The sequence below is a fragment of the Equus quagga genome, unplaced genomic scaffold (genome assembly GCF_021613505.1).
Source record: "Equus quagga isolate Etosha38 unplaced genomic scaffold, UCLA_HA_Equagga_1.0 153_RagTag, whole genome shotgun sequence".
Classification (NCBI taxonomy): Eukaryota; Metazoa; Chordata; class Mammalia; order Perissodactyla; family Equidae; genus Equus; species Equus quagga.
This window is the reverse complement of record NW_025796915.1, coordinates 455237-483183: the sequence shown is the minus strand read 5'-3', so window position 1 is coordinate 483183 and position 27947 is coordinate 455237. Positions and strand designations below refer to the sequence as shown.

The following is a 27947-nucleotide window of genomic DNA, read 5'->3' as shown; positions in this document are numbered from 1 at the left end:
GAAGAGAGGCAAAGGTAATAATTCTATGGTGGTGTTTCCAGGATGATAGCTGTGTAATGGGTCTAGAGAGCAACCAATCCAGACTTTTTGGTCACAGTGCTCTGGAAGAGAGGAATCCAGGAAGATGAATGAAATTCTTAAAACATCTATTGTGTTTACTCTTATTAAGAAGAGATTTAAAATTTAGGAAAGTTAATTCTAAGTATAGTAAAATATAGCCAATTCTAGTGGTCTAGTGGTTAAGATTTGGCACTCTCACCGCTGTAGTCTGGGTTCATTTCCTGGTCAGGGAATGACACCACCCATATGTGACTTGTCACACTGTGGCAGCTGCATGTTGCTGTGATGCTGAAAGCTATGCAACTGGTATTTCAAATACCAGCAGGGTCACCCATGGTAGACGGGTTTTAGCTGAGCTTCCAGACTAAGACAGACTAGGAATAAGGACCTTTCCACCCACTTCTGAAAAACTTCGCCATGAAAACCCTATGGGTAGCAGCACAGCATTGTCTGATACAGTGCCAGAAGGTGAGTGATGGTGCAAAAAGATCAGCTGGGGTTCCGCTGTGCTGTGCACAGGGTTTCTGGGAGTCGAAATTGACTCAATGACGCTAACAATAACAGTGGAAAATATTGAGGCTAAATCATGGAGAGAAAAGTGATGGAAAAATGCAGGGAAGGGTATAAGAGGCACATCTGTAAATGGAGTCTGTGAAGTGGTGGAGTGAATGGTGCAAAAGCAACATTTGAAGAGATAATCACTGAGAATTTCCCCAAACTGTCAAAAGGCATCGAGTCTCATATTCAAGAAGCACTATAAACTCCAAGCAGGAAATATACAAAATAAATCTCATTTAGCTGCAATATAATAAAAATACTAAAAATCAAAGAAAGAAAATCCTTACAAGTACAGGAATACCTTGTATTCTTGCGCTTTGTAGATACTGCATTCTTTACAAGACCCTTCACCAGCAAAAAGATTGTGACTCACTGAAGACTCAGATGATGGTTAGCATTTTTTTTAGCAATAAAGTATTTTTTAGTTAAGGTATGTATATTGTTTTTTTGGGCGTAATGCTATTGCATACTTAGTAGACTACAGCATAGTGTAAACATAACTTTTAAATGTATTGCGAAACTAAAAATTCATGTGACTTGCTTTATTGTAGTGTTCTCTTTTTTGTGGTGGTCTGGAACCAAAACCACAATATCTCTGAAGTATGCTTGTAGTCAGAGCTAAAAAAAAAAAGACTATTTTCAAAGGAGCAAGAGTAAGCTGATCGTTGATGGAAGCCATATGACAGTGGAATGACATCTTTAAGGTGCTGAAAGAAAATAACTGTCAAGGTAGAATTCTATATCCAGCAGAAATGTCCTTCAAAAGCAAAGGTGAAATAAAGACCATTCCAGACAAAAATTGAGAGAATTTGCAGTCAGCAGACCTACACTAAAAGAAATACTGCAGAGTTTTTCAGGTGGAAGGAAAATGATCCCAGATGGAAAGCCAGAAATACATGAAGGAATGAAGAACACCAGAAGGAGTAAAGATATGCATAACATTAAATGTCTTTTGACCGTGAAACATAATGTCTTGTAGAGCTTTCGATATATGTAGAATGAAAATTTGTAACAGTAGTCTAAAAGACAGGAGAGGAATAAGAGGAGTTTCTATTTCCTAGGGTCCTGGCATTGTCTGGGAAGTTACAAAAGTAGTAGACGTTTGTATTTGTATTAGACGTTTAAGTCAATGATTTATGTTATAAACTGAAGAAAACCACAAGGATGAGTAAAAGAATGTTCAACTAATAACCTTTTCAATTAATGCAAAAGAAACCAAGACAGGAGAGAAAAGAAACATAAAATATATGAGACAAATGAGAAACAAACTATAAGATGGTAGAAGTAAATGCAGATATATCAATTCCTACATTAAATGTAATTAGTCTGAATATTAAAATTTAAAAACAAAGATTATAAGACTGCATTAAAAATAAAGCCCAACTATGTTCTGCTTACAAGAGATACACCTTCAATATGAAGACATAGAAAAATCAAAAGAAAATATGGGAAAAGATGTACTATGCATTTCTATTCAAATCAAAGCAGGTGTTGCTCTAATACCAGGCAAAAAAGACAAAGTAGCCAAGAAACATTTTAAAGAGAGATCTGTTCGTTATTAATGGATCACTTCAAGAGAGAGGTAAAGTAATTCTAAGTGTATATGTATGTAACAAGTGTTGTGTCTAACAAGTAATGTTTATTCTTGCCCATTCTTTTTTCTTTGGATGCTTCAATCTGGAAACTGTTTCCTGATATGTATTCTAGTCCACTACTTCTCTGTTCTGTATGTCTGATGTATATTTTCTTGAGTATGTTAATAATGGCTATTTGAAAAAGTCCATGTCTGAAAAGTAAAATATCTGAACTACCTGTGGGTTTGTTACTTTAAAAACATTTTTGAGGGATTTTCAGTTATTTGACCCTGTTTTTTTTAGTGTGCCTCATAATTAATTGAGTGTTTAACGTGGTGTATTAAAAAAATTATAGAGGCTCCTTCTACAAATATATATATTTTTTTCCTGGCAAGAAGATAGAGAACAGGCAGATCACCTTAATCCAGTCAGGGTTTGGTTTGAGGTTTTATTAAAGGTGATGTGTTTCAGTTTTGTCCTTATTCGTTTTGGGTTCTCCACTGAAAACCTAGGGTGTTTGCCAAGGCCACTACATTCCTGAATTCCTACTTTTGTTTCCTCAGGACTGTACAGTTACTAAAATGTCTGCTTAGCTCATTAGCGTCTCAGCTGCTGCTTTCTGCAGGGTGTCTTGGAGTCTTGCCCTGTGTATGCAAAGCTTAGCAGTTGTCAGACTTTTTAAGGGAAGATTGAATGCAGATTTTTTGGCTCACTTACCTGCAGTTACTCCAAGATCTTTGCTCCTGAAGTCCCAGTTGCTTTAGACTCATTGAACTCCAGTATCTGTCTCAGCTAGACAGGATTACTGGTTTCTGCTAGGACTCACTTACCCTGGACTGTGAATTGCAAATGTCTTCAGAGGAAATTCTAGGGTGAATGTTGATCTCATGTTGTCCTTCCCTTTTCTTGGGAATTGTAGTTCTTCAATTCTTGCTTATATTGGTTGCTTTCCAGTGCCTTTAAACAGTTCATTTATAGAGTTTGTCTAGCTCTTATAGTTGTTTTTGGCAGAAAGAGGGTTAATTTTGATACAGGCTACTTGGTCATGGCAATAACTGCCAGTCCGAATATATATTCAAGCATACATGAAAGATTTAACAGAACTGACACATACTGAGCCATTCAACAAGTTTCAACAAATTTCAGATGATTGAACATATTCTGTCTCTCTGAACACAGTGGAGTTGTTAGAAATCAAATGCAAAAAGATAGCCATACAATACTCAGATTTTTGGAGTTTCAGAATATGTTTCTGAATAATCCATGAGTCAGAGAAGAAATCACAATAACAATTAGAAAATGTGAATTGAATGAAAATGAACATTTAAAATCTTACAGGATTAAGGTAAAGCTATGCTTTGAGGAAAATTTCTAGTCTCAATTGCACATATTAGAAAAGAAGAAAACCTAAAATCCACACTATTTGTCCATCTCAAGAAGTTAGAAATGAACAAGTTAAACCCAAGGGATGTAGAAGGAAAGAAAAGATATACATGAGAATAGAGAAAATCAACAAAGCCAAAAGGTGGTTTTACAAATAGACTAATAAATTGAACAGACTTGTAGTAATACTGATTACGAAAAAGAAGAGACAGGGCATAACATCAGAAATGGAATAGGGGTGTTGGTAGAGAGCCCACAGATATTAGAAAGATAATAGGAAGATATTATGAACGATATTGTACACTAAATTTAGAAACTAAGAAACTGACAGATTCCTTGAAAAACACAATGTAACAAAGCTTGCATAGCAAGAATTTAAAAAACTTGAAGTAACTTGTAAATATTTAAACATATGGGAGGCCAGCCCTGTGGCGGAGTGGTTAAAATTCTTTGCACTCTGCTTTGGCGACCCGGGTGTGCAGACTCGGATCCCAGATGTAGACCTACTCCACTTATCAGCCATGCTGTGGAGGCATCCCATGTACAGAGTAGAGGAAGAGTGGCAAAGATGTTAGCTTAGGGCTAATCTTTCTCAAGCAAAAAGAAGAGGGCTGGCAATGGATGTTAGTTCAGGGCGAATCTTCCTCACCAAAAGAAATGTGAGTCTATAATTAAACATTTTTTCACACAGAAAATTCCAGGTTAATGTGGTTTGCCTGTGAATTTTTCTGAACATTTAAGGTAAAAATAAAATCAGTCTTAGAGAAACTCTTCCTGAGAATTAAAAAGTGGAGCTCGTTTTATGAAGCTGATATAACCTTAAAATCAAAACCTAACAAGGATATTATAATAGAACATTTTCTCTTGAACATTGATGGTAAAGATCCTAAACAAAATATTAGTGAATTAAATACAGAGATAAATAAAAATGATAACAAATCACACCTGGGTTGGGATTATTTCAGAGCTTTTCATTATTGGTTTTATTTTAGTGCTGTTTCATTAATGACATTTGTAAAATTTAAAAAACTTTATAAGTTCTGGAATGTAAAAACTGTGATATGAAATGGAATTTTGAGTTTTGTGCACTTCTAAGATTATTCTAAGTATTCAGAAGCTCTGTGACAGTTTAATAGCATGATTTGCTGTTCACAAAAAACTTTCTTCGTTATGGGAATAATTTTTCAATATATTTTTTGCCGAAGATTCATTAAAAATGTAATTTGTCCGTAACTAATTTCTTAGTGTCCAAGAGACCCATGTTATAGTTTCTATTGGATATACTCCTCTTGACTTGCTTCTGCTATTTCAATTTTTTTTTTAATTACATGATAGTATTTGTGTTGGCCATCTTAAGATTGGTTAATGGATTAGGTCCAAGTTTTAAACAATATTTCTTTCTATAGGAAAGCTTTCACAGAGGGATGTTTTTCTTTCCTTTTAAAAGTAAAGTTATTAATCATAGTACTCCTGAGAGTAAGCCAGTCAAATTAACTGAAAACTAAAATCTTTTGTTAAACTTAATTTCATAATTTAGTTGTTTTTTTCTTTTGGTATGTGTGGTTTTATAAAGTTGATTTTGTAATTTTTCTTTTTATTTATATATATATTAAAGGATAAAGCAATAATGTATAATATTATTATGTACTGAATGTTTAAAAAGTTTTAAACATGGGTGAAAATTGAACACAGACTGGATAGTATATTATTTAAGGTCTTATTATTAATTTTGTTGGTTGCCACAATGATATTGTTACATTAAAAAACATCCCTGTCTCTTAAAGACACACTGAATATTTACAGGAGAAGTGATATGATGTCTAGGATTTGCTTTAAAATATTTCAGAGAAAAAAACAGAGAAGAAGAAATAGATGAAATAAGAGAGACAGAATAATTGATAATTATTGAAGCTGGATGATTGGAATATGGGGTTCATAATACTGTTTTCTCTATATTGTGTATTTGAACATCTTCATAATAAAAAGTTAAAAGAAAATACAAAATGAACTTAAACATACTTTCCCCTGAGAGATTTCAAAGTCCATATCTGTGAAGTAAAAGATTATAGGTTCTGTCAAATCTTTATTTTAAAATATAATACACAATATATTAACATAGTCAGTGTTTTTTAAAAAATAGGATAATGAGTTACCAGTTATAAGAATGAGCATTTTGTAAGTATTTTTTTTCCCCTTGAAATCAAATTCATTCCTTTTAGTGCATCATGTGATGATATGGTCTGTGATACTCAGACAAAATGTCGTTTTCACAGTAATGTAGATTTTCAGTTTTTCAGAAATCAGCTTCTGAAATCAGCTTACTTTTTCCTATTAATTTTTTATACCAACTTTGTTGAGATACAATTTATATAGCGTAAAATTCACTCATTTAAAGTATACAATTCATCTATTTTTAGTATATTCACAGATATGTACAGCTATAACCACAATTATAGAACATTTTCAACACCTCAAAAAGAAATCTCTTGGCAATGATTCTTTGGATTTGACACCAAAAACAAAGGCAACAAAAGCAAAAATAAGAGAAACTAAAAAGCTTCTGCACAGCAAAGGAAACCACCAACACAATGAAAAGGTAACCTACAGAATGTGAGAAAATAATTGTAAATCATATATTTCATTAGGGGTTAATACCAAAATATATAAACAACTCATTCAACTCAATAGCAAAAAACAATCCAATTAAAAAATGGGCAAAGGAACTAAATACACATTTTTCCAAAGAAGATATCCAGATGGCCCACAGGTAGATGAAAAGGTGCTCAACATCACTAATCATCAGGGAAATGCAGATCAAAACTACAATGAGATATCACCTCATACCTATTAGAATGGTTGTCATCGGAAAGACAAGATAACTAGTGTTGGTGAGGATGTAGGGAAAAGACAATCCTTGTGTACCATTGCTGGGAATGTAAATTGGTACAGCGACTATGGAAAACAGTGTGACTATTTCTCAAAAAATTAAAATATAACTGCCATATGATCCAGCAATCCTACCTCTGGGTATATATCCAAAGGAAAGAAAATCTCTATCTCAAAGAGATAGCTGCTCTGCTGTGTTCATTGCTGCACTATTTACAATAGCCAAGACATTGGAACAACCTAACCTAAGTATCTGTCAACAGATGAATGGATAAAGAAAATGTGTGTGTATATATGTGTGTATACACCCCCCCCCATACAATGGTATATTATTCAACCATAAAAAAGGAAATCCTGCCATTTATGACAACATAGCTGGACCTTGAGGGCATTATGCTAAGTGAAATAAGTCAGACAGAGAAAGAAAAGTACCATATGGTCTCACTTATGTGTCTAATCCTAAGGAAAAAAACGAACTCAGAGAATAGATTAGTTGTTGCTGGAGGTATGGGTTTAGGGTTTGGGAGAAATGGGTGAAGGTGGTTAAAGGTACAAACTCGCATTTATAAGATAAATAAGTTCTGCAGATATAATGTATGGCACAGTGACTTTAGTTAATAACGTTTTATGTGTTTGAAAGTTGCTAAGAGAGTAGGTCTTAAAAGTTCTTATCACAAGAAAAAAATTTATAACTATGTGAGGTAGTGGATGTTACCTAACCTTACTCTGATAATCATTTTGCTGTATATACATATATCAAACATTATGTTGTACACCTTAAACTGATAGTGGTATATGTCAATAATTTGCCAATAAAATTGGAAAGAAAAAAAAGAAATCTTATACCCTTTACTTAACACCCCTCTAGCCTCTCTTTCCTCCCCATCCCTTGTTAGTATGTAGTGTTATCACTATATTTTATTTTAACCATTCTGATAGGTATATAGTGATATCTCATTGTGGTTTTAATTTGCATTTCTGTAATGGCTAAATGATGTTAAACATCTTTTATGTGCTTATTTGTCATTTGTATATATTCTTCAGTGTAATGTTTGTTGATGTCTTTTGCCCATTTTCTACTTGAATTGTTCGTAAATTACTGTTGAGTTTTGAGAGTTCTCTGCATACTCTAGACACTAGTCCTTTGTTGGATATTTTCTACCAGTCTGTTGTTTGTCTTTTCGTTCTCTTCAGAGAGTCTTTTGCAGTGGAAAACTTTTCAATTTAGGTAAGGTCCATGAAGTCTTCTCTTTATGGATCATACTTTTGGTGTCAAGTCTAAGAACTCATTGCCTAGCCATAGGTTCTTTCTAGCCATAGAAAGATTTTTTTCTTTTCCTAAAAGTTTTTTATAGTTTTACATCTTACATTTAAATCTGTGATCCACTTTGAGTTAATTTTTGGGTAAAGTGTGAGTTTTAGATAGAGGTTCACTTTTTTTGCCTAGGGATGTCCAGTTGCCCCACCACCATTTGTTGGAAATTCTCTCTTGAAATTTTGTCGAAAATTAGTTGGGCATGTTTGTATTGGTCTATTTCTGGATTTTGTATTCTATTTCACTGATCTGTATGTCTGTTGCTCCACTACATTGTCTGGATTACTCTTGCTCTATGGTGAGGCTTAACATTGGGTACAGTGACTGCTTCCACTTAATTCTTCTCTTTAAAAATTGTATTGAGCTATTTTAGGTCATGTATCTTTCTATATGAATTTTAGAATAAGCTTGTCTGTGTCTAAAAAGTGTTGCTGGGATGTTGATAGAAATTACATTACAAGTGTTGATCGAGAATTAGCAACTTTACTATGCTGAATTTTCCAATCTATGAACATGGTATCTCTCTCCATTTATTTAGGTCTTCTGCTGTTTCTTTCATCAGCCAGTTTTATTTTCAGGATGCACGTTCTGTGCCTCTTTTGTTAGACTTATTACTAAATATTTCATTTTCTTTAGTGCAATTGTAAATTGTTTTTAATTTCAGTTTCCACATGTTTACTGTTAGTATATAGAAATGCAATGGATTATTGCATTCATGTTGTATCCTGCAACTTTACTGAATTCATGTAATAATTCTTGGAGTATTAATGTATATCTCTTGGGATTTTCTACATAATTAATCATGTCATCTGAAAATTTTATTTCTTCCTTTCCTGTCTGTATATATATATTTTTCTGTGCCTTTTTGCACTATCTAGAACTTCCAGTAACATGTTGAAGAAGCATGATGAGAGAAGACATCCTTTCCTTTTTTCAGATCTTGGGAGAAATTATTCCGTTTTATGCCATTAAGTATGTGTTAGCTGTAGGTTTTTTGTGGTTGGTTTTTACCAAGTTGAGTAAGTTCTCGTTATAGTTTAATGAGAATTTTTTTCATGAGTGGATGTTGGATTTTGTGAAAGACTTTTCTGTATCAGTTAATCTGATCGTATGATTTTTCCCTTTTAGGCTGTTGACAACGGTGGATTACATTTATTGATTTTTGAATATTGGACCAGGTTTGCATAGCTGAAATTAATTCCACTTGGTCATGGTTTATAATTCTTTTTATACATTGTTGGATTTGATATGCTGATAATTCATTGAAGGTTTTTGCATCTGTGTTTATGAGAAATATTGGTATTTAGTGTTAACACACTGTCTTTGTGTGTTTTTGTATCAGGGTAGCACTAGCCTTATAACTTGGGAAGTGTTCCCTCCCCTTTTATTTTCTGGAATGGTTTGTGTAAAATTGGTGTTCATTCTTTTAAAAATGTTAAGTAGAATTTGCCAGGGAAACCGTTTTGGCCTGGAGATTCCGTTTTTGGGGAGCTTTTAAAGTACACATTCAGTATCTTTAATAGTTATAAGACTATTTAGATAGTTTATTTCATCTTGGTTGAGTTTTGGTAGTTTGTGGTTTTTGCAGGATTGATCCATTTATTCTGTGTTGTTGAATTTATTGAGCATAGTTTCATGGTATTCCCTTCTCATACTTTTAATGGCTGCAAGGTCAGTACTACTGTGTCCCTGTTTCATGCCTGATGTGATTTGTGTCTTCTCTCTTTTTATCTTTGTTGGTTTTGCTTGGAGGTCTAACAAGTTTGATTTTTAAGAAGAACTGGGTTTTTATTTCATTGATTTTCCTGTTTTCAATTTCATTGACTTCTGCTGTTGTCTTTATTATTTCCTTCCTTTTGCTTCCTTTGGGTTTATTTTCCTCTTCTTTTTCTGGTTTCTTGAGGTGGGAACTGAGATGATTGGTTTGAGACTTTTTCTGATGTAAACATTTAGAGCTATAAATTTCCCTCATAGTACTGCTTTAACTTCATCCCATATATTTTGATATGTTGTATTTTCATTTTCATTTATTTCTGTGTATTTAAAAAATATTTTTGGAGACTTCCTCTGTGACCCATGGACTGTTTAGAAGTGTATTGTTTCATTTATAAGTGGTTGGAGATTTTCTTGTTGTCTGTTATTTGTTTCTTATTTGATTCTGTCATGATCAGAGAGCATACTTTGTATGATTTCAGTTATTTTATATTTTTAAAAGTTTATTTTATTGCCTAGGATATGGTCTGTCATGCTGAATGTTATGTAAGCATTTGAAAAAGAATATTTTATTGTTGTTGAATAGGCTGTTCTAAATATGCTATTATATCCTGTAGGTTGACTCTAATGTTCAAGTCTTCTGTATCCTTGCTGATTGTTCTGTCTAGTAGTTCTGTCAGATTTAGAAGTCCTCAGCTATAATTGTGTATTCTTCTCTTTTTCCTTTCAGCTATATCAGTTTTTTTCTCTGTGTATCGAGTCTCTTTTGTTTGGTTTGTATATACATAGGAATGTACATCTTCACTGTGGAATGGTTTTATCATTATATAATGTATCTTGTCTTTAGTGATTTTCTTTCCTCTGAAGTCTACTTTGATACTATTATAACCACTCCTGCTTTCCTTATTAATGTTTGCACAGTATATCTTTTGCTATCATTTTACTTTGAACCTACCTATGTCCTTGTATTTAAGTGAGTTTCTTGTAGATAATGTATAGTTCAATTATGTTTTTTAATATACTCTCCCAGTCTGTGTTATTTCACATATTTAGACCATTTATATTTAAGGTAATTATTGATATGTTATGATGTAAGTCTGTCATTTTATTAGTTTTCTGTTTCTCTGTCTACTGTTGCACTTTTTTTTCCTTCTTGTGGGTAATTTGAACTTTTTTATGATTTCATTTTGATTTATTTATAGTGTTTTGGAGTATATTTATTTATATGGTTTTCTTAGTTGTTGCCCTAGGTATTACATTATACATATGTCAGTTATAGTCTACCGGTTTTGGTGTTTACCACTGTGAGTGAAATGTAGAAACCTTCTAATTGGTTCCCTTCATTTTCTCTACTTTTTAAATATAATTTTCTTAAATATATTGAGCTGCACTTCAAATGGTGTTATAGTTTTTGTTTCACTGTCAAATATGTTTCAAAAACTCATGAGAAAAAGGGTAGTTTATTATATTTACCTCTATTTTTACCCGTTCCAGTATTCTTTCCTTTTTGATTTTTTACACCTTTTCTTGTTATTTCATTTCTCTTTAGGTAACTTCTGTTAGCCATTCTTTAAGGGTAGGTTTGCTAGTGACACATTATCTGAGTTTTTCCTTCATCTGAGAATGCCTTTATTTACCCTTCATTCCGTAAGGACATTTTCACTGGATATAGAATTTGCAATTGACAGTTCTTTCAGTCCTTCAAAAATGTGCTGCTTCCTCCTGGCTTCCATTGTTTAAGATGAGAAACCCACTGTCATTAGAATTGGTGTTCCTCTGTAGATAATGTATCTATACTCTTTGGCTGCTTTCAAGAATTTTTCTTTGTTTTTACTTTTCAGAGGTTTAATTATGATGTGTCTTATCATAGATTTCTTTGCATTTATTTCTTAGTTTCTTGAATCTGTAGTTGTATGTCTTTCACTAAGTTTGGGAAGTTTTCAGCCATTCTTTCTTCAAATACTTTTTCAATCCTACACTCTCTCTCTCCTTTCCCGGGACTCTGATGACACAAATGTCACCTCTTTTGTTGGTGTCCTACAGGTCCCTGAGACTCTGTTCTTGGTGCCTGTGACACCTTTCCAGCAAAACTGGATCACCAACTTACACCACCTCCTTGGCACCTACTGGTGGTGTAAGCTCAGCTTTCTGCTGGTCCCCACTGACACCAGGAATGGGCAAAGTGAAAGGAGGACTGATTCACATGTCTTGTTTCTGTAGTGTGGGGTAGAATCTTAGCTCCCTGCTGGGCCCTGCTGACATCATGGCAAGGGGAAGGGGTATCCAAGTGCCAAGTAAATCTGCTGGCTACCACTTTGTTCTGCTGCATTCATGCTGATGTGGGTGGAAGCTCAGCTTTCTACAGGGACCTGCCAACACTGGGGGAGGGGGAGAACAGAATATTGACTAGTTCTGTTTCACACTGCTTTTGATGCTGAATGGAGATGGAGGCTGTGCTCACCATTTGGCCCTGCTGGCACTAGGGGTAGGAAGGACCAGTGTCTACCATTTCTGACTTACACTGCCTCATTCAGTTTCATTGCTGCTTGGTGGGTGTGGAGATTCAGCTTCCCACTGGGCCACACTGACACTAGGCATGGGGGAAAGTGGTGTGCTTAGTAACTCCAGTTCCTACTGTCTTGTTTAGTCTCATTAATGCTAATTGGAGGTGGAGGCTCAGCTTGCCATTTGACTTTGCTGACACTACTTTGATGGGAGAATCAGACCACCATCTCCTTCTGCTATGTGGACAGTGGAAGTTCAACTCCCTGCTTACCCCTGTTGAAATCATGGGGAGTGAGGTTCCCACTAATGTTTGGCTGAACTATAGTGAATATTGCCAAAAGGATTTTCTGTTTTTTTAGGCCACCTTTTCCCTTATCTGTTGCTTGGCGAAACAGGTGTTGCTGATGCCTATTTTGTCTATACCTGTTGGTCCTTCTTGATTGGAGGTTTTCACAGTGTCCTGTCTGAAATATATAGGTAGCAATAAAGAAACATGAAGAATTCACTGCTCTGCTGCTTATGAAGTCCCAGGGTCCTTAGGCAGTCCGCCTACTTCTTTCTGTCTCTTAAAATCTTCCTATGTTTACTTTGTGTTTTTTGTCCAAGGTTTTTAGTTGTAAGGAGAAGAACCTGGAAATGAAGGTGAGGCTACTCCATCTTGTCCAGAACTGGCTTTGTATTAATTTTGAAAGACTACAGTTAGCCTATAAAATTTTAAAATTGTGGCTATATACGTCACTATATACATATATAACTCAGGTTGTGACATTTTGAAACATTTTAGTGGATGATTCTTATTTACTTTGTGCTGTTTTGTTGTGTGACTTTGGACACAGGCCCTCAGTTTCCTTGTATGTGTGGTGAAAACCTGGACTAGATTTTCTAGGATTCCTTCAGTTAACCTTCTGTAATCTTATGATCATTGAAATGGTTTTTTTTAGGTCAAGGTATGTTATTAGGACTGGGATAGAAGAAAGAACTTGGACTTTGGAGCTAGGCCTATGTTTGGATTCTGAACGATGGGGAGGCAGTTTTTATATAGTCATTAGGGTGATGGTCACCAGAACCAATTTACCTGGACTTGCATCTTGGCTTTACGTTTACTATGCATGTGACCTTGTGCAAGTTACTTAACCCGTCTTTGTCTCAGTTTCCCCCTTGGTAAAATGCGGATGATAGTATTGATCTTACAGGGTTGTTCTGAAGATTAAAAGAGTTAATATATGTAAAGCACTTAGAACAGTGCTAGTATAATGTGGTAATATACACTATATAAATGTTTATTATTAACTTTTGACTGTGTGGGCTTAGGTCAGTCTTAATCTAAATCTCAGTTTTGTCATTTGTAAAATAGGAGTAATTATTCCTACCCCATTGTATAGTTGTAGGGATTAGAGATTACACACACACACACACACACACACACACACACACACACACATACATGAAACACATTGCATAGTAATTAGCGTCATGTTTGTTTATTAGTTAAATCTAATGGGAGTTAGGTTGGAAAATTTTTATCACCTAAAGAAATCTTGATTTATTTTCTCCCCTCAATTGCATAGAACGGAAAGATGCTGAAGGATGGGAGACTGTTCAGAGAGGAAGGCCTGTTCGTTCACGATCAACAGCAGTGATGCCAAAACTTTCATTAGCAACAGAAGCATTAAGATCGAAGGATGACAGTGATAAAGAAAATGTACGTCTTTTACCTGATGAAAGCATACAGAAAGGTGAATTTGTCAGAGATGGACCTTCTAATACTGTAGAATCTCGGCCCAAAGACTCATTACAGTTTTGTGACCATCCTCTTGCTGAAAGATCCCAGGTAGTACATTCTGAAAATCCTTTTACTGCTTTTTTATAAGGGATATGTTTCTGCTGGAATAAGACTATTTTTCTACTTCAGTTTTAACTTTTTATTATGAAAAATTACAGATCTACAGAAAAGTTGCAAGAATAGAGCAATGAACTCTCCTTTATCCTTTACCTAGATTCACAGATTAACATTTTGCTACGTTTTTTTCCCCTCTGTATATTTACATGTCACGCACCACACGCATATCGTATGCTAAACATTTGAGAGTAATGTGCAAACATTATAGCCATTCACCTTTAAATATTATAGGATGTATCTCTAAAGAAGGAAGAAATTCTTTTACATAACTACATTATAGTTACAAAATTCAGAGAATATGACATTCATATAATGTTATTATCTAATTTGCAGTTCATATTCAAAATTTCACAGTTTCTAAATAATTTCTTCATAGTATTTTTTCCCCCTAATCTGGGATCCAGTCTAGATCAAACATTGTGTTTGGCTTTGTTTCTTTAATGTCTTTCACCAGGGACTGTTACTCAACCCATTTTTGTCTTTCGTGGCATTAAAAATTTGAAGAATACTTTGCAGATTCTTTTGTAGAATGTCCTTCAGTTCGTTCATTATTCATTTTGGCTTATTCATTTTTGACAGAAATAAAGTGATTGTCCTTAGCATCACATCTAGAGGCGTATGGTATCAGTTTGCTTAAGTTTGTTGTTAACTTTGATTACTTGGTTAAAGTGGTGTCCTCCTGCTTCATTTAAAGTATTGTTAAAAGTGGTGATGAAAGTAGGGGTCATTTTGAACTTCCTCTACTTTCACTTCTGTCATTTGAGTGTAGAGCAATATGCTAATATTTAATATAGTTCTTTAAAGTTAATATTTGAAATATTTCTTCTGTTAGTCCCTTTGAAGTTTATTTGACTTATTTGATGAAGGAATGCATTTTTTTAGATAATGGTTTACATGAAGATTATATTCAATTAGTATCATTTTATGTAAACTAATGAAATATAAGAGATGTTCTTTGATATGGTACAGGGGCTAAGTAAAAAGGTTGTAAAATTGTTGTAATACTTCTCAGTCTAGAATAATATCTGCTTTTTAAAATTCTCTCCTTTGACTTGTTAGGATGTTTATTTTTATTGGAAGTTGTACTCAACTTCCAAGTTTTCCTTCTTGATGATGATGGCTCATGGAAGCTCCTTGTGGGCAATATCTTGTGTTATATCTTAATTTCCCACAGTATGGAGCAGAGTCCTAGACACAGAAAATAATCAGTGCATATTTGTTGGATGTAACTTTAAGCAACTTTAATATAGGTAAACTCTGTGAAGAAATCACTTTTTATATCATTTAAACATCTAGAATTATTGCTAACATGTATTTTAGCTATAACATTTAACAATATAAAAATTATTCTGGTTTTGTGAAATATATAAACTTATACGATTTTGGGATTTCAGAAATAATCCATACATAGACCTTTTGAGTAATTAAACTTTGCTAAAATATTTCAGTATAAAAGTTGACTGCCGATGGTAGCCATGCTAATAATAATATTTGTTTTCTCCACTGTCATTCTAAAAATGGAATCAGAATATTTATATCTTTTCTTAGCATTACTTTATAGTTTAGCTTTGATTTTGTTTTATAAATGATATTGATTTTTTAATAAACAGGGTTGACAATATTGTAAACATCAGAAATGCTAATATAAATATTACCAAGAAGATTATAAACCATGGTGACTGATGTATAGATAATGTTGATAGCAATATAAACAATGCGATGCAATTTAAATAATGCTTATGCTAAAATCGACACTTTGGGACACTTTAAGTTCTGACCAATCGTAGAATTTTTAAAGTAGTTTATAAGACTTGGCCAAGTTTAATATTTATATAAATAATTAATCAAACTGGAGTTTATGGCCACTGCAATGTTTATCTAATGTTTATTTAAGTAGTGATGTGAGTGAGTTTCAAATTCACAATTTTAGATTTTAGTTCTTCTACTTGGAGCTCATTATGCTGAGTGTAATTGGAAAACACAGTACTGTTCTTTCTGTACTGTGTTAGAAAGTGAAAATAAAGGCTTGCTTCCATTTACTAAACTAGAAAGGTTTTTAAAAAATAGGTATGTATTTGGCCTAAGCCAATGTTATATTTGTTTTAGATCATTTTCACATTTCTGTTGATGATATGTTAAATATATGTAAAGGGGAATGGGAGGAATATCAAAATCTAAAATATATGAATTGTATAATGAGACTGTATTCTCGGATATACTGTAGTTTTTATGGTGTATTTCTCTTTTATATGTGAGAATTGCTATTATATACCCTGTGGGTCTCCATGAAAGATACTTTGGGGTTCTGTTAATATTAATTAAAAAGAGAGAAAATTTCATGTTTTTGATTAAAATGCCCTCAAAGGCCGTTTATATTTTGGTGAAAACTGCCTTCATTTGGTATTAGACAATCTTCTCAAAAACCTTGTGAATACATTTAGTTGTTTGAATATGAGACAAAGTATTATACTTGTGACTAGGTTTCTTTTGTGAGGCATATAAAGTACTCGTCAAGAATCAGCCTACTAAAATAAAATATAATTACAATATATGTTGCTTAATTTCTTAAAGCACTTCCAACAGTGCCCTATACATTATAGGTGTGCAAATAAAATTTGTGGCTGCTTAATCGTTTCTTTTCTTACGCTTGAAACATAAAAAAGATGAGTGAGTTGTCTGTCAGCCGCTAGTCAACTACTGCTTCACAGTTGATAGGTTAAGCAGAATCAGCTTTTCTAGAGTGGAGTGGTTGGTGAGTATTTTTTATTATCTCTGATTCATTCTGTAAATATGTTTTGTTAGTTCACAGTGAGTACATTGGATGATGTCAAGAACTCTGGCAGTAGTTTCTTACAAGACAGTTCTGTGCGAACTTCTGAAATACCTGCTGTTTACATTGATACAGAGTGTGTTTCAATTACTCAGCAAGCTGACACACCTCCTTTGCAAACAAATGAAGACAGATTTTCAGCAGAGAAAGCAAGGATAGAAAGTGAAATGGACCCTTCAGATATTTCAAATGTGAGTGCTGCTAACTTGGTAAGAACAACTTACCCAAATTCTGAGTAAATATATTAAAGAGGAAAAAACTCTAATAATAATAAACTATATTGTGTATTATTTACACTTTACAAAGCGTTTTTTTACAAAGCATTTTATATGTTATTTCATTTTACATTTTATTCTTATGGCAGCCTTTTGATATAGTTAAGATTCTTCTTGTTTTGTAGAGAGAGAATGAAACTGTGAGAGTTAAATGACTTCTCAAAATCATTTAATTGGTGTGTGAATTGATGAAATGTTCTTTAGCCTTAAGAAACTAAACCAACAGCAGTGAAGTCTTCCATGCAACATCTAGCACTCTGATAGATGGGAAATTGTGCCTGTTGGACTTAGTTTTAAGAATTCTCTTAACAAGAGTACTTTATAATGCTACTATCATTTGCTTGCAGTTAGTCTTTAAGATGAAATGTATTTATCATCTCTATTACAGAATCTTTAAAAATGCATTGATTTGGGATTATTTATAGGTTTATGTTTTTGGATGGCTCCTTATTTCTGCTCATCTCTTCCTATTTCCCAGTTTAGTATTAAGATACTTGACCTGAGGATAATTTAGAATATATCAGTCTAGCCTTGCTTAAAAAGTAACTTTGAAAAGAAATAGGCACATATAAAAAGATGTTGAGAAAAATTATTCAAATTTTATTTTATTTTTTGCTGAGGAAAATTTGCCCTGAGCTAACATCTATTGCCAGTCTTCCTCTTTTGTTTTTGCTGAGGAGGACTAGCCCTGAGCTAACATCTGTTGCCAGTCTTCCTCTATTTTGTATGTGAGCCTCCACCACAGCATGGCAACTGACAGATGAGTGGTGTGGGTCCACACGTGGGAACCCAACCCAGGCACTGAAGCGGAGCATGCTGAACGTGCTGAACTAGGCCATTGGGGCTGGACCTCAAACTTTATCTTTTAAATGCCCACCGTATACTGTAATTTCTTTCAAAACTTAATCTCTTATTATGCTGAAAGATACTATCAGCAGATGGTATTAGGCCAAATTATACATCTTATAGAGAGAATAACATTAGATATAGATGAAACTTGATATCGGGTTTTAAGGGAAAAATAAGATCAATTTGTTTTTTAACTTGGGTCTTTTAGTAATGAATGTTTTTAAAGGTTGAACATAATTATGGTCATATAAGTAGTGGATTTAATGTAAGGGGTAGAAATTGGCCATATTTATATTTTTTGGTTTCATAGCTCGCTAGCATATTACATTATTTATTTTTCAAATTGATTCTGTGATAATCAAATTGCCAAAGAGGAAGAAGATATTCCATACTTAAATAAGCATAAGATAATTATTTAAAAATTCTTCTCTCATCATTTTTATTTTGATCATGTAAGTAAATAAGCTTAGGGTGGAATATTAAAAATCCTCGATTATTTTGAGGGTCAAATTTACATATTTGGAAGAAAGTAAGTTCAACTTTAAATATGAATATTCTTATATTCTTAGAAGTCTTAGAGGAATTTTAACTAAACCAAGATTTAAAGAAAAAAATTCTTTTAATTTGTCTTGGCAGAGGTACTTCTGGTTGTTCTAAATAAGCACCTTATTGTTTAGGTTCTAAATGGGAGGTTTATAGAGAATTGCTGCAGTGATGAGAGACCTTTTTCTTTCTCAATAGAGTATTGTCACATAGCTGGTTAAAGTAAAAAAAAAATCTGTAGTTCTCTTATTTAACAGAAATTTTAGCAAAAGATGACTGTAAGAACCTTTCTATTTAAGGTCAACTTGTGCCAAACCTTGTGAAAATGTACTTATATAAAACCTAACTACCATGGATCTATTGTTTTAAATTTGCTGAAAGTTCAAATTTTAATGAAAATTTGAAAATTAAAAAAATAATGTGCTATGGAGATATTTATTTGAATTTCACAATGTGAAAGTAGTAAAAGTTACATATGCATAGTTGAATCATCATTTCATCCATAATGTCTACTACTAGGTTGAAATCTTTTCAGGTCTTCTGAGACTAAATAAAAATGTTGTTCTCTGGGAAAGAAAAAATTGAGAGGAAATAGGCTCATGTGAGAACTTAGTTTGTGCAAAGTTAAATAGATTCAACTTTAATATTTTTTTTATTGTTGTTAGTTGTAATGTTTGGTGCTTTAACAACAGTTTCTATAATGTTGTAGGTTTTATAGAGAAAAGGCTTATGCTGGAAAGAAATAGTCTACCCTCTGAACTCCGTCACCCCATTCTATTTCCCAGGGACAATCTTATGTGTTTTGGGGCAGCAGAGTATTGAGCGAGAGGGGAGGTGGAAGGCAGGAGGGGAAGCTTTAAAATAGATACCAGTGCCTAGGCTCCACTCAGTTCCACCAATTCAGTTATAAGCTGGGGCTCAAGTGTTCGCATTTTTTAGTATCTTTATTGAGGTATAGTAAATTTTCAGTAAACTTCACCTGTCTAACATACACACACTGATCAATTTTGACATGTTTATACCTATGAAATCATCAGTACAATCAAGATAATGAACACATTAGTTGCCCCCCCCCCCCCCACAAAATTCTCACATTCCCCTTTGTAATCCCTCCTTTCTGCCCTTCTCTGTATACCCTTCCCCGGTAATCACTATTTGCTGTCACTATATATTAATTGGCATTTTCAGAACTTTATGTAAATGGAGTAATGTAATCCTTGTTTAGCTTCTTTCACTCAGCATAATTATTTTGAGATTTATCAATGTAGTTGTGTGTATTAATAGTTCATTCTTTTTATTGTCTTTAGAAATATTGCTGTTGTATGCATGTGACACAATATGTTCATCCATTCACTTGACAGATGTTTGAGTTGTTTCCAGTTTATTATGAATAAAGGTGCCATGAACATTTATCTTTGTTTGGAATATATGCTTTCATTTCTCTTGGGAAAATACATCAGTTTTGTTGATAATATTGTTCAGGTCTCCTATATTCATGCTAGTTTTTGGTACTTGTTCTATGAGTTGTGAGAGGGGTATTGAAATCTCTGAATATAACTGTGGAACTCTTTCTTTCTTTCTTTCTTTTTTTAACAACTTTGAGATATAATTTACATAACATACCATTTACCCATTTAAAGTGTACAATTTAATGTTTTTTGATATATTCACAGAGTTTTGCAGCCATCAGCATAATTGGTTTTAGAACACTTTCATCACTGCAGAAAGAACCGCAGTACCCATTAGCAGACACTCCCTTTCACTCCACCGTCTCAGCCCTAGACAACCACTATTCTGCTTTTTGTTTTTATAGATTTGACTGTTCTAGATATTTCGTAGAAATGGAATAGAGTCTATGATCTTTTGTGACTGGCTTCATTCACTCAGCATAGTGTTATCAAAGCTCATTCATGTTTTAACCTGAATCATTACAGTCATGTGTTGCTTAATGACGCAGATGCATTCTGTGGAATGTGTCGTTAGATGATTCTGTCGTTGTGCGAACATCATAAAGTGCACTTACACAAACCTAGATGGTATAGCCTACCACACACCTAGGCTATATGGTACTAATCTCACGGGGCTATTGTTGGATATGTGATTCGTTGTTGACTGAAGCGTTGTTATGCAGTGCATGACTGTACTTCATTCCTTTTAATAATCAAATAATATTCCGTTTTATTGATACACCACCTTTTATCTGTTCATAAGTTGATGGACATTTAGGTTGTTTCCACCTTTTGTCTGTTATGAGTAATGCTACTTTAAATATATATGCACGAGTTTCTGTGTGAAACATGTGATTTCATTTCTTCTGGGTGTATATTTAGGAGTGGAATTCTTGGGTCCTATGTTAACTTTACATTTAACCTTTTTTGAGGAAAACTGTCAGACTGTTTTCCAAAGGGGCTGTACCATTTTACATTCCCATTAGGTTTACTTTCTTTTGCAATTTTATAGGGTTTTTTCCCTTCTTTTTTAAAAATCAAGATATACTTAATATATAATGTTCTGTTAGTTTCAGGTGTACAACATAATGATTTGATATTTGTATACATTGTGAAACGATCACCACAATAAGTCTAGTTAACATCCATCACCTTACATAGTTACAAAAATTTTTTTTTCTTGTGATGAGGACTTTTAAGATTTACTGTTTTAGCAACTTTCAAGTATGCAGCACAGTATTATTAACTGTAGTCACCATGCTGTACATTACTTCCCAACAACTTAAATTTATTTTATAACTGGAAGTTTGTACATTTTGATCCCCTTCACCTGTTTCTCCCACCTCCACTCCCCTGCAATTCTATGATATTTTGCTTGTAATTTGAAGCTCTGTTATTAAGTCCATAAACATTTCGAATTGTTTTGTCTTCTTTGTGAATTAACCCTTTCATCTTTATGAAATGACCATCTTTATCCCTCGTGATATTTTTTACTCTAAAATCTACTGTCTGATTTTAATACTTCAGCTTTTTTTTTTATTAGTGTTAGTATGATAGTTCTTTTATTGTGATATCTTTGTATTCTTATATTTAAATTTAGTTTCTTATGGTCAGCATATGGTTGGGTCTTGCTTTTTATCCAATTTGACAGTTTCTGTAAATTGAGGCATTTAGGCTATTTCCATGTAATGTGATTATTGATATGGTTCCTTTAATTTACTATCTTCCTATTTGTTTTCTCTTTGACTCATCTGTTCTTTGTCCCCTTATTCCTCTTTTTCCTCTTTTTCTCCCCTCTTCTGGATTAATTATGTTTTATAATTCCATTTTATCTCCTTTGTTAGCTTTTTAGCCATAACTCTTTGTTTTGTTATTTTGCTGTTTGCTTTGGGGTTTATAGTATACACATTTAGCTTATCATGAGGATTTATTAGTTAATCCTTCTGATGCATATTGTTTGTCTTCCTTCTAATGCATATTTTTAAGTTAGGTATATATGTTCAGAAGGTATCATCACCATTAGAGTATAAATTCTTTTTATGGTCCTATTTTAGTATAATGTTCTTCTGTTTTTAAGATGTTTGATGTATTTGGATATTTGAATTTGGGACTCAAATGAAATTCACACTTTGTCATTAATAATAATACCTGTTATTTATATAACTTCACAGTTTCTCATACACAACAATCTGGTAAAGAAGGTAAGTCATGGATTATTGTATTGTTTTATGGAATACAAAATAGGCTCTTGGTTTTCAGAAACTTCCAAGTCACAGAGCTAGCAAGTGGTTGAGCCTATACTGGACCACAGGTTTTATAATTCTAGATCAGTGCTATTTTTTATATATAAGGTTGAGTGTGTGGTTAGAACATAAAGAAAGAAATGATTACTTAACGTTCCAGTCAAGTGATGGTTCTTCTTTTTGTTTATTTTTAACTTTATAGTCCATGGCAGAAGTTCTTGCAAAGAAAGAAGAGCTAGCAGATCGTCTAGAAAAGGCCAACGAAGAAGCCATTGCTAGTGCTATTGCTGAAGAGGAACAGTTAACTAGAGAAATTGAAGCTGAAGAAAACAATGATATTAACATTGAAACTGACAACGACAGTGATTTTTCTGTGAGCTTTTAGAATCTTTAACATAATTGTTCAAAAAATTGTAGTCAGAAATAAAATTCTTAGGTCCAGAAGGACTTAGAGTTCATCTAGTCCTGTTTAAAATTGTTTTTAAAATTATCCTTAATAATAATATTTATTATTATTCTCAATGTGATTCAGACTTACACAGTAAACAGTACCAAATCTTTGTGTGTGTGTGTGAGAGGAAGATTGGCCCTGAGCTAACATCTGTTGCTAATCTTCCTCTTTTTGCTTGAGGAAGATTGTCGCTGAGCTAGCGTCTGTGCCAGTCTTCCTCTATTTTGTGTGGGATTCTGCCACATTGTGGCTTGATGAGTGAGGCTAGGTCCATGCCCGGGATCTGAACTTGCGAATCCTGGGCCACCGAAGCAGAGCACATGAACCTAATACTGCACCACCAGGCCGGCCCCCATACCAAGTCTTTTTTTAGCACTTTACCATTACTAAATGTTTTTATATATAATGCAGTTGACAAGTTGGAAATCATTGTTATTCTCATTTTACAAATCAAGAAATTGAGTCTCAGATAAAGTAAGAACTCAGCATTACTCAGATTGTAATTGTAGCAATTGAAGGGGAATCTAAGATAGTTTACTTTTTTCTATGCTAATAAAAAGCAAATTATACACTGCCTTGCTGTCTCTCAGTGCTCAGGATGTATATGTCGATGAGAGGGATTTCTTAAAGAATAGAAGTAACCATAAATGTTTCAAATATTTTTCTATTCAATTTAATACCCAACAAATTAATCTGGAGCTCTTCTGATGTATGCTATGAACATGTCACAATTTATGTAGTAATAGTGTGGCCAATATGTTTCTTTTAAATTTACATGATTTGTTTCTGCTGTTAATGTCAAGTAGGTTTGTCTTCCTCTTAAAATGTATAGGCTGTGGTATTTTTAACTTGGTGATTGTTGTGACAACAAAAAGTATGTAGCTTTTTTCTGGTTTCGTTAAATGTATTAGCAACAGGTAGGGAAATTTCATATATAGTTCATTTCTTAAGGTTATAATTGTGTCTAAATATTTGTTTCTCAATTTAATTTTAGGCTAGCGTGGGCAGTGGTAGTGTATCTTTCTGTGGTATGTCTATGGACTGGAACGATGTCCTTGCCGATTATGAAGGTATTATGTGTGTATATGTGTATTGCATGTATAGGTAGAGGGGTATAAAGTAACTATCATATCATGTAGAGTTTCTGTGTAAAATAAATAATTTGGACTGGGAATGCTGATGCCTTTTAAAAGTCTCTTTTCAAGTGCTGGTTTTATAGAACTTTGTAGTTAAACAGTAACAGTAGTTTTCTCTTTTCTGAACAGCTCGTGAATCTTGGCGCCAAAATACATCCTGGGGGGATATTGTAGAGGAGGAACCTGCTAGACCGCCAGGTCATGGGATTCACATGCATGAGAAACTTTCCTCACCATCTCGTAAAAGGTGTGGCCTTTGCAAATTAATTAGAAATGTTTCACAGGAGGGAAACTAGCCACTCTTGACTATTAAATAGAATTGCTACATAACATGTTAAGGCACATTACTTCAGGACAGTTCCAGATCCACTGAAAAGTGACAATGTTTTCCTGAAATGTTGGGCCAAAATTAGTTTTGTATACTTTTTATATTTGCTTGAAGATCTTTGAAGACTAAAGAAAATATTTTTGGCTTTATTGTGTAAACATTCCTGTCTCCTGTTCATTTGTTTGTATTAATAGAACAATTGCAGAATCCAAGAAAAAACATGAAGAAAAACAAATGAAAGCACAGCAGCTAAGGGAAAAGTTACGCGAAGAGAAAACATTAAAGCTTCAGAAATTGTTAGAAAGGGTGAGTTTTTAATTTTTGGGAAATTATGATAGCCTTAAATTGATGGACTTAGTTTCAACTTGACTTTTTTTTCTAGTCTGAGAGAACCTAAAAGAACTATAAAAATAATTAAATTTTCTAGCAAACAAAAGCATTTCTATCTATTGAATTATAGAAGGTCATCTGTAAAAAGAATTTATCATTCCCAAATTAGCTAGTAAATTGTTGTTTTACAGAATTGGCGTGGATTATTGAATCTGCACTTTGACTTTTGCCATATTCATTGGGGTTTCCTTGGGGAGTCTTCTGCAAAGTGTAGAATGATTTGGTAGGACAATTTTGAGCCTCAGATTATCAGGTTTGAATAAGTGGGGCACTAATTTGGTTTATAGAAGAGGTTCTTGGAGTATGTAGAGCAGTGTAATTTCTGATCAGACAGCCCTGGTGGTCTAGTGGTTGAGATCTGGTGCTCTCACTGCTGCGACCTGGCTTTGCTTTCCAGTCAGGGAACCATACCACTTGTCTGTTAGTTGTCATACTGTGGCAACTGCCTGTTGGTGTGACGCTGAAAGCTATGCCACCAGTATTTCAAATACCAGCAGGGTCACCCATGGTGGATAGCTTTTAGCCGAGCTTCCAAACTAAGACAGACTAGGAAGGAGGACCTGGCCACCTACTTCCAAACAAATTGGCTATGAAAACCCTATGAATAGCAGCAGAGCATTGTCTAGTATAGTGCTGGAAGGTGAGAAGAGAGGATAGCAGGCTTTTCTCTGCCCTGCACAGGGTTGCTAGGAGTCAGAATCGACTCGATAGCACTAAGAACAACAAACTGATCAGTATGACATAGTGGAAAGAACGTGGGCTCTGGAGATGGCCAACTAGGTCAAATAATCTGGTTTTACCACATAATAAGATATGATCTCATGGGCAAGTTACTTAAAATATTGCATTTCAGTTTCTTTATCTATAAAATGACAATTTTAATTATCAACCTGTCGTGATGATTAAATGTGGCAAGTATGTAAAATAGTAGTATAGCGCTAGGATAGCTGTTGCTTAGTATATAGTCATTCTTACTGTTACTTACACATGGCAGACGTAAGTGAATACTGTATTAGTTATGTGTGCTATGTAACAGTTGACCTCAAAACTTAGCAGCTTTAAACGACATACTTTTATTACCTCAAAATTTCTGTGGGTAAGGAAGCCAGGAATGGCTTACCTAGTGATTTCTGTTCAGAGTCTCTCATTAGGTTGCAGTCAAGCTGTTGGCTGGAGCAGCAGTCATTTGGAGCTGAAGGATCCATTTCCAGACTCACTCATATGGTTATTGGCAGGTGTCAGGTCCTCTTTAGCAGTTGGCTGTGGGCCTCTGTTCCTTGTCAAGTGGGCCTTTCCACAGCCTGAGTGTCCTCATGACATGGCTGCTGGATTCCCCACAGAAAGTAATCTGAGAGAGAGGAAGAGAGAGAGAACAAACAGGTGAGCTGCCAAAATGGAGCTACACTGTCTTTTATAACCTAATCTCGGAATTGATATACCGTCACTTTTGCTGTGTTCTGTTGATCAAAATCCTGATATAACATGGGAAGGAATTACACAACGATCTGAATACCAGGTGGCTAGGATCATTGGGAACAAATAATCCAAAGAGAAAATTGGAACAAATAATCCAAATATTTATAAAAATGAGGTTACATATGATTCTCTTCAGTACAGTAGAAAAGTTGACTGGGAAAGGAAGAAAATCTATGATTTTTCTCTTTACCTGAATCTCAAGAATTTGTCATTATTTTTACTTTAATTGTTTAGAATGAATGGATCAGATATGAAAAGCAGTCTCCATGTACTGGGGTTCTAAAAGAGTTAATATATTATTTCAATTTCAGCTATAGAGAAATCACAACCACAATTTCCCCTCTTACTGTGTTTTTTAATACAAATAAAATTATATAGTTTATTTTCTTACTGTATAATCTTCAAGTAGTCATGCAAACAAAATAATAAATTCTTGAAATTGTACATGGCATAAGAGGTTCTCTGGTTTAATTTTCCAAGCAATGTAGTTATTCCTTCAATCAATTTTAATGATAAATTCCTCCTTCTGTTTATATAATGTTATTATTTCAACACTGTTCTACAAATGTGGTCTCATATGATCGCCACAATAACTGTGAGGTACACAGAGTTGAACAGAGACTGAACCCCTTTTTACAAATGTGAAAAACCCAGCCTGGGAGAGGTTAAGTGCTGTTTCCAGTGTCACGTGACCTACAATTTGCAGAGCTGGGGCTTTAAGGGCCTGTCTTCTAGCTCCTTTTCCGACGATGTTTCTGCATCATAACTTTTTTAGATGATTAAATACATAATTAGGTAGCTAAAATTCAACTGAAATGTTAGTTTTTTCTGCTCATATTGAGACAACATCTGATTTCTTATAATTTATTCTCATTGGTGCTGGTTCTGATTTCCTGGAGCACAGAACAAGTCCTTTACTTCTCCTGTTTGATACTGTTTTAAGGAATTAAAGGGAGCTGTCATATCTGTCTTTGTTTTTCTGTAGACAAAACCCTTTCTGTTCCTTCAGGGAATGTTTCTTATGCAAATAAATGTGATATTTCAGACTTCTCACCATTTTCAAACCTCTGGGCTAAAATTACTTATTTGAGTTGAATTTGGGTTAGAGAGACATTACGATTTATAAAGATGAGAAATAAACACTTTTAATTTTAAGTTTACTCATAGTGCAGTATAATAGCAAATATTTCTGTCGGGCCATGTCTAATGCACTGTTCTAAGAGTATTATATATATTGACTAAATCTTGAAAAGAACCTTATGAGTTAGGTACTACTATTATTCTCTTTTTATAGATAAGGAAACTGAGACATAGGCTAAAAAAGTTGCCCAGTTTACACATCTAGCAAGTGACCAAGGTAGATTGTGAACTCAAGCAGTCTGGCTTCACAGTCTGTGTTCTTAATCATTATTCTTGCTCCTTTAGGTCTTTCCAGGTTCTAGACTTTATAATTCGTAAGCCTTTTATCTGTTTGCACTTCTGTTAAATGACTGTGTATGCTGAAATTAATGATGCAGTAATTCATTCTACATAGGAGAAAGATGTCCGAAAGTGGAAGGAAGAATTACTAGATCAACGACGTAGGATGATGGAAGAGAAATTACTTCATGCTGAATTTAAACGAGAGGTGCAATTACAAGCAATTGTGAAAAAAGCACAGGAGGAAGAAGCCAAGGTATAGCTTAGTTGCTTTGAACGTTAAATTAGTTACCTAAGTGCTCTTTTCAATTGTTATATAAGAAGCTAATGTTTATCTGGTGCTTATTCTGTGCCAGAATAACAGCATTTTTACAGGCTCATTTAAAACTTAATAAATACAATATCTTATCCTTAAAATAATGCTATTAGATATATATTATTTTTTATAGCTTTATTGAGGTATAATTGTCAGACAATAAGTAGCACATATGTAAAGTATCAATTTGATGAGTTTTGACATGTATATATTCCTGAAACCGTTAGTACAATGAAGATAATAAACAATCCTGTAACCCTCAAAAGTTTCTTCATGCCTCTTTGTAATTCATTCCTTCCTCCAACTCTGTTACCATGCAGTTGCTGATCTGCTTTTTGTCACTATAGAT

The 27947-nt window shown here is 33.9% G+C and overlaps 1 protein-coding gene across 8 annotated transcripts in view; it reads left to right on the top strand.

The window, feature by feature from the left end:
- The window catches only part of LOC124233091 (S phase cyclin A-associated protein in the endoplasmic reticulum), a 486817-nt gene that overhangs the window by 123438 nt on the left and 335432 nt on the right, over positions 1 to 27947 (top strand). For 6 of the 8 annotated variants that reach the window (XR_006886969.1, XM_046650193.1, XM_046650194.1 and 3 more), the window contains 7 exons: positions 13563 to 13825; positions 16697 to 16933; positions 22285 to 22455; positions 23528 to 23603; positions 23799 to 23916; positions 24192 to 24303; positions 27398 to 27538. Coding sequence is in view for 7 of the 8 variants with exons in the window: in XM_046650193.1 (XP_046506149.1) it covers positions 13563 to 13825; positions 16697 to 16933; positions 22285 to 22455; positions 23528 to 23603; positions 23799 to 23916; positions 24192 to 24303; positions 27398 to 27538 (1118 nt within the window). In the remaining variant the exon portion in view is untranslated. Of the gene's footprint in view, positions 1 to 6109; positions 6172 to 13562; positions 13826 to 16696; positions 16934 to 22284; positions 22456 to 23527; positions 23604 to 23798; positions 23917 to 24191; positions 24304 to 27397; positions 27539 to 27947 lie in introns of those variants that run through there. The other 2 variants (XM_046650199.1, XM_046650197.1) reach the window with 2 other exon arrangements.